The 13,637-nt window shown below is 42.0% G+C and overlaps 3 protein-coding genes and 1 non-coding gene across 4 annotated transcripts; 1 reads left to right on the top strand and 3 right to left on the bottom strand.

Annotated features, from left to right (window-relative positions):
- Nucleotides 1-927: 927 nt before the first annotated feature.
- Nucleotides 928-6,158, bottom strand: LOC120011165 (uncharacterized protein DDB_G0283697-like). The gene is made up of 4 exons (XM_038862237.1): nucleotides 6,127-6,158; nucleotides 3,226-3,398; nucleotides 2,627-2,741; nucleotides 928-1,923 (listed from the first exon to the last, which is right to left on the bottom strand). The coding sequence occupies exons 1-4, from the start codon at nucleotides 6,156-6,158 to the stop codon at nucleotides 1,305-1,307; spliced, it is 939 nt and encodes a 312-aa protein (XP_038718165.1). The 3' UTR covers nucleotides 928-1,304.
- LOC120016570 lies at nucleotides 5,998-8,090 on the bottom strand. The gene is made up of 2 exons (XM_038869407.1): nucleotides 7,976-8,090; nucleotides 5,998-7,474 (listed from the first exon to the last, which is right to left on the bottom strand). Exon 2 carries the CDS (start codon nucleotides 7,467-7,469, stop codon nucleotides 6,309-6,311), a length of 1,161 nt encoding a protein of 386 aa, XP_038725335.1. The 5' UTR covers nucleotides 7,470-7,474; nucleotides 7,976-8,090; the 3' UTR covers nucleotides 5,998-6,308.
- Nucleotides 8,091-8,367: 277 nt separating this feature from the next.
- On the bottom strand, nucleotides 8,368-12,486 carry LOC120016583 (the record flags this gene model as incomplete). Its single annotated transcript, XM_038869424.1, has 3 exons — nucleotides 8,368-9,422; nucleotides 9,531-9,676; nucleotides 11,870-12,486. Coding segments are annotated over 3 exons (1,770 nt in total), but the record flags the coding sequence as incomplete, so codon positions are not given.
- Nucleotides 12,487-13,159: 673 nt separating this feature from the next.
- On the top strand, nucleotides 13,160-13,266 carry LOC119983423. The gene has a single exon (XR_005464623.1). It is a non-coding gene; the product is annotated as a small nucleolar RNA R71 (small nucleolar RNA).
- The last annotated feature ends 371 nt before the right edge of the window (nucleotides 13,267-13,637 follow it).

Raw genomic sequence — 13,637 nt, 5'->3', positions numbered from 1 at the left:
CAGTCATCAGGGAACCACCATATGGCTCTTTCCCCTAACTGAGAGCACCCAACATAAAATTATTACCAAATAAAAATCCAGTTGAAAGGCTGGTCAATGTCTTGAATTAGCTGAGAAAAATCTAATTAATCCAAGTAAAAATGGCATTAACAATCCTCCACATCATCCAGTACAAATAACAGGCTTACAAAGAATTCTAGCCATCCGCTGGTAAACATGAGAGAAACCAGATGCGATTAATCAATAAAAAAAAATTGAACAAGAAAGGTCTCTAAGATCTTTGGACGCTTGAGCATCAATTCTTTTCAGTTGTAATCTTATCCATACCGCCAGCCAGATTTCCATTGCAGTCTCCTAAATGCATGGGTGGTGTTACGTGCACGTCCCACATCGCCCAGATGTGGGAGTGAAGTGCAAAATATAAGGGGGAGGAATGGGCCTCCCCTTGCAACCAGAGTTTTCAGGGCATTGGGCTTGGGCTTAGGGCCTGGGCTCCCTGGAGACTCTGGCCACAGCCGGCCCATTAGGTGGGTGTCGGTTGGGCCTTGGTTGTAAGGAGATCCTTATCATTTGGTATCGGAGCCACCCAGCTGGGCGGCTGTGGGATGTGTACGTGCTCCTCTGTCCCGGTATGGGCCGGGCGGGGCTGCGTTCGCGGAAGGGGCGACCTGTCTTAGGGACAGCGTGGGCCAACGTGGGCGTTGGCCTTGTAAGAGCGGGGGTATGTTACGTGCACGTCCCACATCGCCCAGATGTGGGAGTGAAGTGCAAAATATAAGGGGGAGGAATGGGCCTCCCCTTGCAACCAGAGTTTTCAGGGCATTGGGCTTGGGCTTAGGGCCTGGGCTCCCTGGAGACTCTGGCCACAGCCGGCCCATTAGGTGGGTGTCGGTTGGGCCTTGGTTGTAAGGAGATCCTTATCAGGTGGATGATATTTCGCCTCTGGCTGAAAGAGTTTATGTTTGTCCTCGTCCAAGTGATGCTGCTGGTGCTTGTGACGATGGTGCTGATGATGGCTAGATTTATTGTGCTTTGATCTTTTAAATGATTCTTCATTGTTGTCATCCGATGACTTTCCCAAAGACCAGCTCCTCCGATCACGTCTGAATCCATCAGTATCTGATGAACCTGGGTCCACACTATGACGTTTATGGCGCTTTGCATGGCTTTTCCTTCTGGAAGCACCATTATCATCTGTTCCTGATGGATCTGAATCACTAAATTGTGACCGACGATGGTGTTTGTTGTGCTTTCCATGGATTCTTCGTATTGCACCATCTTCTTTCTCACTCCATGAATCTGCATCAATAGATTGAGATCGACAATGGCATTTGTGGTGCTTCCCATGGTTTCTTCGTATTGCACCACGTTCTCTCACTAGGTGAATCCGCATCAACATATTCTGACTGCCGATGGCGCTTGTGATGTTTTGCACTTCTTCTACTTCTGGACATCTCATCTTCCCTATCATCACTTGAAAAATCAGAAGCACTAGAATCTGAATCACACTGATGCTTGTGTCTTCTGTAGCTTCTCTTCTTCCTCCTGTCTTCGTCAGAGCCACTCAAAAATTCATCGCTGCCATCGTCACTTGAGTCCGAAGATCGTCTCTTTGGTTTTCGTCTACTACTTCTCTTATCCTTCCTCTTTTCATTGTCACCTGAATCTGAGTGGGCATGCTTTCTATGCTTTTTGTGAGTTCTCCTATTCTTTCTTCCCCCATCACTGCTGTTATTATCACTCTCAGTATCAGATTCTGACACAGAACGTCTTTGGTGCTTTAAAGCTCTTGATTTCTTGTCTTTGGCTTCTGCATCAGCCTTTGCTTTTGCAGCAGCTTCTAACTTCTGCTCCCATTTCAATGGGGCTTCCTTCTTCTCCAAAGCTCTCTTCTTTTTCTCCTCAACCAACTGGATGAACTTTCTGCAGTCCATTTAGATATAAAAACCAGCTCAAGATCTGCATTATGGTATGATGATGACCAGAAGTACATCTCACAAAAGAGAAAAAATAATGTTAGTTCTTCCATCATAAAATTCCATATATTCACATAACATCTGATAAAAGTGACTCAATAAGACCTCACAACCAGCCCTGACAAAGTGAGAAAATAAGATTCATTAAATTATAGTTAATATAAGGTCAGATCTTGACAAACCAAAAGAGCATGTAAAGACTTTAATTCATGCTTTTTCACTATATGCTAATTTCAAAAGACAGCCATCATAAATACATGCAAGTAACATTCATGCAGGCACAATCATCAACTTCAGTTAGTCAATAACAGGCATCGCAAACTTATTTACGTGAGATGATAATTTTTGAAACAAATGTGTTTTCCTCCCCTTCAAGTTACAATTGTTAATATTTGAAAAACAATAAAAGCCAAACCAATTCTTCCTATTCAAAGGAATTGTATGACTAATTAACACACAAGTTACAGACAAGTGCTACTTTCCAAATAAAAACCATGACCATCATTACTGTTTTTCAATAATCAAAGGGAACTGTGCAAGAAACAGACAGGGTTCAACATTCCCATAGCATAATATATGCAAAAAAAAAAAAAAGAAGAACATATTCCCATACATTGAAAAGAATTAACAATTTGATTCAACCTTCTCACCTTATATGCGAAAGTTTGGGAATCAAAGATCTGCCTTCTTTTCTATATTCTCTTACTGAAGGCACCAGAGACCCACCAAAATGACAAGATTTTGTCTGTGTTAAACCAGTCAAATCTGCAGCATAGATAAAAAGAGATGCCACAGTCAGGTTCCAATATGTAAACTAAAGCCACTAAAGCAATAGAAACTGCAGATAAACACAGATAAACTGCAGATAAGCAATAGAAACGAATAGCAGGTCAATAAGAGAGGCGTGGTAACACGAAACCAACCAAGAAACCCAAAAGCCAAATACTTTCGCAGCAGCTTCAGGCGGAACTTCACCTATTACCTCTTCTATTCAAAACTATAATTTTTAAGAAAGTCGAAGTCCTAAAAGATAACACACGACAAACCCTAAAAAATCTCAATCTACGCGAGTCCAATATAACCACCAAACACAAATCTAACACTTCAAAATCGATAAAAAAAAAATTACAAATTCAAACCCATTCAAGAATATGATTTCAACATAAAACCCTAACTAGAAATAAATCAGAGAAAATAGAACATATATAAAACGGTGAGTAACACAAAGAAGGAATACCGAAAGAAGCACCTGATGGAGACTGGAGAAGGAAGGAGACGAAGAAAGCGAAGAAGTAGATCGGTGACCGACTGAACGAGAGACCGAAGCAATCCGTCCGCGTAGTATGTATATATAGCGTCTGAATTACGTTCTGTCTACTAAACCGGTTCACCGGGTGGACCGCTTGCTCTGTCACCAAGTCACTTGGTGAATGAAGAGCCAATCATTATTTTTGCTGAAACTTATTAAATTACACTTAATTTCCCTAATACTTGGATTTTCCTAATCACTATATTTTTGGCTTCACAATTCACGCAAAACTAGTTGCATGCCTGCGCTTCGCGTTACAGATAATTAGTTTGGAAAACAAAGTTTTTTAATAATTTTTCGATACTTTGTTATCATGATGAACAACACAGCTGTTGGGTCTAAATTAACCTTACTAGCAAGTGTACTAGTCGGCGACTACAGCACAATGATAAGCAAGGGTCGAATCCACAGGGACGGTGTTATGTTTAATCCAAATGTCTATTTGTATGTATATATGGACAATGCAATCAAAAGTAAAATTCAACTCAAGATTGTTTGGTTTGGTAATTAAACTAAAACAAGCAAAGAGCAAAGTGTTTTTGGTATTTTCTTAGAATTAGGATGCAACTAATGCAAATGAGATGATTTAACAAATATGAGATGAACACCAAGGCTTCGGAATCCCCCTTGGGAAATGACTTGGAATGACATAAATTCACACACATATTTGCTAATTCGGGCATAACGAATCCGTACCTAAGTCGGTTTTAGCGCACTTAAGCCAAATCTCCCTAAAATCGATTACTAGCCATCTTATTGGTCTAGGTCGGATATTCCTAAATACATTCTAGCCATCTTATTGGTCTAAACATGCATAGGAATTTATGGAGTTCTATGGAGATTAGGATTCATACAAAATTGTCACCTAATTAAAGGGAGACACATTCATAATCAAGTGTTTCAAGAAGCATAATCTACTTGACATATTATTGTCTAAGCAAATTCTCCAAACAATTTCATCCAAAAATCTAAAGTGTTGGCCAAACACCACAAGCATGAAGAAATTGCAATCAAACATAGAAACACAAGATTTATACCCAAATCAACTCATATATATGTAAATCAAGTCATAAACAAAGTCATCAAACCCAAGGCTTCATCCTAGCCTTGGCACAAGAGATTTAGTTACACATAATGAGAGAAAAACACAAAAGGAGAGATGAGAAAATCATGAATAAACCCAATTAGTTGAGTAGATCCAAGTTGAGCTGAAGAATCTCTCCTCCTAGCTCCAAGAATCGCCTTCCCCCTCTGGTTTCGCTCCCCAGAAAATCAGTTCTAGGTTCAAAAGTGTCCTGCGGCTCGGCAAGTTCGCGAATTAAAACATCCCAAAAAACTGTCTTGTGCGCCTAGGCGCGTTGTATTCACGCCTAGGCGCACCACGCCTAGGCGCACGCCTAGGCGCACGCCTAGGCGCAATCCTAGGCGTGCACAACTTCAAATTCACGCCCCAACTCGCTGGACTGGGCGTGCACAAGTGATACTGGGCGTGCACAAATATTGCGCCTAGGCGTGGAATGCTTCCAAAATCTCCATACGACGTCCGATTTGCACGATTTTAGCGTCTACGGAAAGCTTGAGATGTCTAGTTTCCAATGCCTTTTATTTCGCTTGATTCCGATAACGTGACAAAAAGTTATAAGTATTTGAACACACGAAGGTCGGTGGACATTTTCTTCAGTTCAGCCCTTTTTTCATCACTTTTCATCCAAACCGCAATCAACCTATCAAAAAATACAAATCAAAACATAAATACACTCATTATTTATTTAAATGAAGCTTAAGAGGGGGAGATTCCTACCAAAAACAATAGGTATTATCACACCTATCAAACACCCCACACTTAAACCTTACTTGTCCTCAAGTAAAACTAGATTAAGTACATGTACCACTAACATCTTAACTCACTAACGCAGGAATCGCGGTTGCATTTAGCATATGCAACAAGCCTTTAAACCCCTAGGTGTCCCTAGTGGAGGAGTTGTGTCTCCTGAGGGCTTACAAGAACGACACCCACAAACATTTCAGTCCCAAGATATCAAACACCCCACACTTCATCCGCATGATATACTCATGGAAAATTTTCAGCCTACTCAATTAAATATATTTTTTTTTTTAGATGGCATGCAGTGCTAAGAGGAAATGCATAAAAATGTGGCTTCCAAGAGTTTATACATGCTAAACATAGTCACATTCCAAGAATCCCAAGAACAACCAAACAATGATACCAAGGCACATTTATTTATATACATACTACTCTGTCTAAAGGTTTTCTCTTTTTTTTTTTATCTAGAACCGTGCAATGCTCACTCCATTAAACTTTCTAGTCAACCCATGTAGCGAGTTCTCAACCAATGACTCCCAACCAGTAGGTTTAGGGCATTAGGTGACAAAGCACCCCTCGGATCAATTTCTCGAGTTGACAAGGTTTCGAAGTTAAGCAGGCCTAGTATGTTCATCATGACTGCCTCACCTTTTTACGCGAAACTCAAGTTGGTTAGACAAGAGCCCCGGTTACTCAGCAAAAACACATGAGCGGAACATGATTTTCATCATTTTCAAGCTTTTTTTTTTTTTTTTTTTTTTTTTTTTTTTTTTTTTTTTTTTACTTGTATACAAATAACTAGTGCCAATGATATTACTGAAATGATGTTCTAGCTCATCTAAGAGAAAATCCACATTCAACACATATATCCAACCAAGTCATACCCCACTACATTTCAATGCAAGTGAATCAATTTCGTAAATAATCAAGTAGGCATCAATGATTCCTCAAGCATATAAGGGGACAAGATGGGTTCGCAACTTAAATATGAAACATAAGGGAGTCCATCCACGCACAGATTAACAGAAAATAAGAGGGCATCATCCATAGTACTTGACCTTAATAACAGCAGCATAAAATAAGACTACCCAACCACCCCACTGTTAGAACAAGCTTTGTCCTCAAAGCATAAGAGAGGAATAATCGGGACAAAATAAAATGGATGACAAGCGTAGAACAATACAACCTGCAGGGGAAACTACTGAGTGGGTCCACCAGAGGTCTTGCGGCGAACATAAGTGAGATTTTTGTCGCGCCGCATCTCCTGGAGCATGGATAGGACATCAGTAATCTGCTGACCCTGAGTCTGGAACTGCTGCTGGACATACTCAGCATGAGACTGGAAAGTGTGCTCAAGACGAGTCAGCTGGTCGCTCATCTCCTTGATCCGAGTATCATGATCAGCAGCATCGGCATCACTCGGAGCGGTATCCTCCTCCTCGCCATCCTCGTCCTCCTCCGCAAACTGCTGCACACCCGGAGCATATCGAGCTCTCCCAGCAGGGGCAGAGCGAATACGAGCTATACTAATACGCCAGTTGCTCAAATCATACGCCTCCATGGGAAGAGAGACAGACTGCAGAGTCAGAGGTAGCACCTGGAGATATGTCAGCAAGCGAGTGATGATCCGCGGCAGAAAGAGCCTCTTCACCTTGACTTTGGTGTCCTCCACGCTCCTACGGATAGCCAAAAAGGACTGAATATAATAGTGGCCAAGATCAAACCAAGTACCAGTCCAGATACAATAAAGAATCTCCAAGGCCTCCTCCCTCCTCTCACTCTGGTGCCCAGTTGGCCATAAGTTACCATGCACTAGCCGGTCCACAAGATACATAACCTGCGGAAGAGCAGATTTCCGAACAAATTTTCCCCGCCGACCAGTAAAATGTTGGACCATCCACTCATGATCCTCCAGCTGGGCAGAAGGAATAGGTGGCTGGAAACCACTATCAGGAGGCTGGGAAGTAGGATGTCCAATACTGGCACTAACATCAGCAGCAGAAAAAGTAATCATCCCGGAAGGCAATATAGCTTGGTAGAGGCCAGGCCCTGTTGCTTCCACGGTGCGATAGAATGCACGCACCAGGCTTGGATAGACCGGAACATCAGCAGCAGAAGAAACATCCGGGGTAGCAATGAAAGAACAAAAGTGGCGGAGCCGGCCGAAAGGCTCACTTCTTACCCCAACCTTGTTCAACAGATCAGCAGATAAATATACCTCCGGCACAAGAGTAGCAATGTCAAAGTAATCAATGGCAGCTCCAGAAGTAGACCCCTCTGTTGCAGGAGGTGGCTGAGGTGTTGTGAACCGAGAAGTGCGCTTCTTGCGCATGGATGCCACTAGCTTTTGACGCGGCATAATTACTGCAAAAGCAATGTAAAACAATTAAGAATAGCAGGGATAATCATTAACGCAATACTGCACAGAAAGATGACAAAAGATGGTATGAGATAAGACCAACTCACGCCTAGGCGTGAGTGAACCACGCCTAGGCGAACTCACGCCTAGGCGTGAGTGAACCACGCCTAGGCGAACTCACGCCTAGGCGTGAGTGAACCACGCCTAGGCGAACTCACGCCTAGGCGTGAGGGAACCACGCCTAGGCGTGGTCCCTTCTTCCCCAACACGCACGGGTTGCCATGGCAACCCGAGCTTCAAGCACCAAATCCCACACTTTGTACACAAAAACAGCAGATCAGGCAACCAATATGTCCTACATGACTCAGAATGAGAGAATCAACCAAGATATCCCATACTTTAGCCCTAAACTTCCAAAAATTAGGAGATGCCATTGCCAAACTTTGCAATTCTCTCACTTCAATTCTTGCTTGGAATAGAGCAAGCATAGAGAAACTATTACATACCTGATGCGCTTAGATTGTCGCTTAGGCGAGGATTGGAGAGGTGCGCCTAGGCACGCGGTAGAGAGAAAGCTCGGCGTGGGTATGTGACTGTGTACAGATTGTGTGGTATATAATGAAGAGTTTTTTTTTTTTTTTTTTTTTTTTTTTTAAATAGACACGCCCAGGCGTGGATTGTCCACGCCTAGGCGTGGTGATAAGTTGCGCCTAGGCGTGGATATGCACGCCTAGGCGTGGTCTGGCTGTAACATATTGCCCAGAAATTTCAATTTTCCTGCAGCCAGATTTCAGCACATGCAAACTAACATCCACACAAAATTTTTGCCAATAAAAATAGAATGATAAAGAAGAAAAGGATACACAAAAGGATATACTGCATTGGGTTGCCTCCCAAATAGCGCTAAGTTTAATGTCTTCAGCCAGACGTGGCGGTGCTAAGATCTTCAAAGGGATGGAGGATCTTCCAAGCGTAACTTGTACTTTTCCATATCAAAAGAGGTCTCAAAATAGGGCTTGAGGCGGTGACCATTTACTTGCTGCTCAAAACTTGTGCGAGGGTCCTTGATAAATACAGAGCCATAAGGAAGAACTTTAATCACCTCATACGGACCACTCCACCTTGATCGAAGCTTTCCCGGAAAAAATCGAAGGCGAGCATTATACAGCAAGACTTTTTGACCTGCTTCAAATACCTTCCTTGAGATATGTTTATCATGAAAGAGTTTGGTCTTTTCCTTGTAGATTTTAGCATTCTCATAGGAGTCATTCCGCAGCTCATCAAGCTCATTAAGTTGGAGCTTCCTCATATTGCCAGCTTCCTGGAGATCAAAGTTCAAAACCTTGATTGCCCAGTATGCTCGATGTTGCAGCTCTACCGGTAAATGACAAGGCTTCCCAAAGACTAACCGGTAAGGAGACATGCCAATAGGAGTCTTAAAAGCAGTCCGATAAGCCCAAAGAGCATCATTAAGCTTAATACTCCAGTCCTTTCTACTAGAAGAAACCGTCTTCTCAAGAATATGTTTGATCTCCCGGTTCGATATCTCCACCTGGCCACTCGTTTGCGGGTGGTAAGGTGTAGCAACCTTGTGAGTTACCCCACATTTTTTCATCAACTTCTCAAAGTACTTGTTGCAAAAATGCGATCCACCATCACTAATAATAGCTCTTGGAGTTCCAAACCTTGCAAAGATCATATTTTTCAAGAAATGCAAAACCACACCATGATCATTGGTTTTGCACGGTAGAGCTTCAACCCATTTACTCACATAATCAACCGCCACCAAAATATATAGATTTCCATGGGAATTGGGGAATGGACCCATGAAGTCAATCCCCCACACATCAAATAGCTCAATAGTCAATATGTTGTTCAATGGCATTTGATCTCTTGCTGAAATATTCCCGGTTCGTTGGCATCGATCACACGTCAAACAGAAAGAATGAGCATCTTTGAACAGAGAGGGCCAATAAAATCCACATTGAAGTACCTTGGCAGAAGTTTTCTTCCCCCCAAAATGCCCTCCACACACATGAGAGTGGCAAAAGTGAAGAACACTTTCTTGCTCATTAACCGGAATACATCGTCTGATAATCTGATCAGGACAACATCTGAATAAATAAGGATCATCCCAATAGTAATATTTGATGGAGGATAGAAACTTGTTTTTCTCATGTGTGGTCATACCCGGAGGTAACTTCCGGCTTACCAGATAATTAACGATATCTGCATACCAAGGAACTTCCTCGACCTCAAATAAATGCTCATCTGGAAAGGTCTCATTGAAATCCATATCTCTTTCACCGTTTTCCTTGATAGCGAGCCGAGAGAGATGATCAGCAACTACATTCTCACACCCCTTTTTATCCCGAATCTCCAAATCAAACTCTTGGAGAAGCAGTACCCAACGAATGAGCCGTGGCTTGGAGTCTTTCTTTGACAATAAATACCGCAATGCTGCATGGTCAGAGTAGACAATCACTTTAGAGCATGCTAAATATTGACGAAACTTGTCCAAGGCAAAAACAATAGCCAACAACTCTTTCTCGGTGGTGGTATAATTGACTTGAGCATCATTGAGTGTTTGGCTTGAATAATATATAACATGAGACTTCTTGTCAACTCGTTGACAAAGCACTGCTCCAATGGCAAAGTCAGAAGCATCGCACATAATTTCAAATGGCAAAGAAAAATCTGGAGGCATCATAATTGGAGCGGTAGTAAGTTTCTCTTTCAACAAATCGAATGCCCTCATACAAGCTTCATCGAATAGAAAAACTGCATCTTTGGCCAAAAGGTTGCATAAAGGCCTAGCAATTTTAGAAAAATCTTGAATGAACCTCCTATAGAACCCTGCATGTCCCAGAAAAGAACGAATTCCTTTCACATTAATCGGAGGAGGAAGCTTCGATATAAGCTCTATCTTTGCCGGATCAACTTCAATCCCATTTTTGGAGATAATATGCCCCAACACATTTCCTCGTTGCACCATAAAGTGGCATTTTTCCCAATTTAGCACCAAATTGGTTTCTTCACATCTCCTCAACACAATAGATAGATTTTGAAGGCAATTGTCAAAACTTGACCCAAAGACAGAAAAATCATCCATAAATATCTCAATAAAACGCTCCACCATGTCAGAGAAGATGCTTATCATGCAACGCTGAAATGTTGCAGGAGCATTGCATAAGCCAAAAGGCATCCGACGGTAAGCAAATGTTCCAAATGGACAAGTGAAAGTAGTCTTGTCTTGATCTTCGGGAGCAATGGCAATTTGGTTATAACCAGAATAACCATCCAGGAAGCAATAATACTCATGCCCTGCCAGTCTCTCAAGCATCTGATCAATAAAAGGTAATGGGAAGTGATCTTTTCGGGTAGCTAAATTCAGTTTCCGATAATCAATACAAACTCGCCATCCCGTGACCTTCCGAGTAGGAATAAGCACATTGTTCTCATTAGCTTCGACAGTAATCCCAGATTTCTTCGGCACAAGATGGACTGGACTCACCCATTTGGAATCAGAAATAGGATAAATAACGCCAACATCCAAGAGCTTCAAAATCTCACTCCGGACAACTTCTTTCATGTTTGGATTTAATCTTCTTTGTCCCTCTCTAGTGGCTTTAGTTCCGTCCTCCATCAAAATGCGATGCATGCACACAGAGGGGCTAATGCCACGAATATCCGCAATGGTCCACCCAATTGCACTCTTGTATTCCCTGAGAACACGGAGCAATTTCTCTTCTTCCAAGAGAGAAAGATTAGAAGAAATAATAACAGGAAGAGTTTTAGAGTTACCTAAGAATGCATATCGCAAATGTGCGGGCAAAGGCTTCAACTCTAGCTCTGGCGGACTCACTATAGATGGTACTAGCTTCTCAAGATTTGGAGAGTCCCTTAAATTTTCAAAGGTCGGACGCCACTTGTGTTGATAACTAGGAGAAGCCTCAAACATGTTTACAACTTCTTGAGTATCATTGTCCAGAGTCCTCTCAATATCTCCCACTAGAAAAGCTTCCAAAGCAATGGTTTTATCATTTCTATGCAGCTCCATGTCGACTCTTCTATCCACCACATCCACCCAAAAACAAGTCTTTGAATCATTAGAATGTCTCATGGCCTCAAAGAGCCGAAACTGAATTGTTTTATCAAAGACTGTCATAGTGAGAACTCCCATCTTGACATCAATGATGGTGTTGGTGGTTGCCATAAAACCGCGGCCTAGAATGATTGGTACATCTTTTCCCGGATTAGGTTCACCCTCCATATCAAGCACTAGAAAATCCACCGGAATAACAAACTCTCCCACCTTCACTAGAACATCTTCAACTAGCCCAAAAGGATGCACTAAAGAGCGATCCGCTAATTGGAGAGTGACTGATGTTGGTTTCAACTCACCGATCTTCAATGTAGTGTAAACAGAATAAGGCATGATATTCACACTCGCACCAAGATCCATCAAGGCTTTTTCAATTTCTTTCTCTCCAATAATACAAGGAATGGTAAAGCTACCCGGATCTTTTAATTTGGGTGGGAGCTTCTTTTGTAAAATAGCACTTGTCTCTTCGGAGAGAAATACTTCTTCATGATCACCAATCTTTCTTTTGTTAGTGCACAACTCCTTCAAAAATTTTGCATATGCGGGAATAGACTTAATTGCCTCAATAAGTGGAATATTAATCTCTACTTTCTTCAAAACTTCAAAAATGTCCCGATTATACTTGTGTTTTTTAGCCGGTGCAAGACGAGATGGAAAAGGCACTGTTGGAATAACCTCTTCTTCCGGCTTTTCCTTCTCAACATGAGGTGTGGTGGGAGCACTCGGTACCACCACTGTAGGTTCATCATGACTCTCACCATCAAGCCCTTTATATTCAATCTTGTTGTCCACCTTTTTCCCACTTCGCAAGACAGTAATAGCATTAGCATCTTCATGCTGTTTAGGATTTACCTCAGGTTGACTTGGAAGCTTTCCCGGTTGTCTTTCACTCAAAGCCTGAGCAAGTTGTCCTACTTGCATTTCAAGCTTTGCGATGGACTGAGTATTGCTGGAAACAGTTTGTTGCAACTGAGTCATTGAATTGCTCATCTCTGCTTGGGAATGCTGCATTGTGACTTGTGATTGAGCAAGTTGGGTGATAAGGTCCTCCATAGCAGACTTCTTTGCATCTTGAGAAGGTGGTCCTTGTCGTGGAGCTTGCCAAGGTCTGGGCCCTTGATTGAAATTCTGGGATGAAGCATAGGAGAAATTTGGGTGATTCTTCCATCCTGGGTTATATGTGTGAGAAAATGGATCATTCTGCTGCCTATGAAAAGGTTGAACTGCATTAACTTCAGCTTCAGGAAATGTCCCACTTCTAGAACATACATGAGTAGGATGATCGGTGCCTCCACAAATGCCACAAGGCTCCAAATTTCTGCTCAGCAAAGTTACTACCGCATCCAATTTCCTAGCCACAGACGCCATCTCTGAATTTGAAGCACTAGCCTCATAAACCATATGTCTAGGAGCATCAAGATCACGATTATCCCATTGTGAGGAATTTGCTACCACAGTCTCAATAATTTCATTGGCTTCAGTCGGTTCCTTAGCCATAATATTTCCTCCAGCAGCTGCATCTAACCTATGGCGGCATTCATCAGCCAGATGTTGGTAAAAGTATGATATAATCTGCCATGGCAAGAATTGATGATGTGGGCAACCAATCAATAAAGTTTTATATCGCTCCCAAGCCTTAAAAAGTGGTTCTCCCTTGTTCTGTCTGAAATGGAAAATCTGATCCCGAAGCCTCTGTGTCCTTGATTGAGTATAGAACTTCTGAATAAACTTAGCAGAAAGTTGATCCCAAGAAGTGATAGAATTTGGTGGCAAAGTCTTGAACCAGATCTTAGCACTTTCCTTAAGAGAAAAAGGAAAAAGCTTCAACCGTATGAATTCTTCAGATATGCCTTGAATTTTTTGAGTGCCACAAATTTCCAGAAAATTATCAATGTGATCACTAGCATCTTGATTTTCCGCTCCTGAGAATGATGGGAGCATGTTAATCACATGACATTTAAGCTCATAAGATAGATTTGGCGGAATGGTTGGTAATATGATGCAAGATTGTCTAGTAGAGAATTGTGGCATAGAGTAGTCCATGATTGTGACCGGAGCATTTG

The sequence above is a fragment of the Tripterygium wilfordii genome, chromosome 2 (genome assembly GCF_013401445.1).
Source record: "Tripterygium wilfordii isolate XIE 37 chromosome 2, ASM1340144v1, whole genome shotgun sequence".
NCBI classification, from domain to species: domain Eukaryota; kingdom Viridiplantae; phylum Streptophyta; class Magnoliopsida; order Celastrales; family Celastraceae; genus Tripterygium; species Tripterygium wilfordii.
This window is presented reverse-complemented; position numbering and strand designations above follow the sequence as displayed.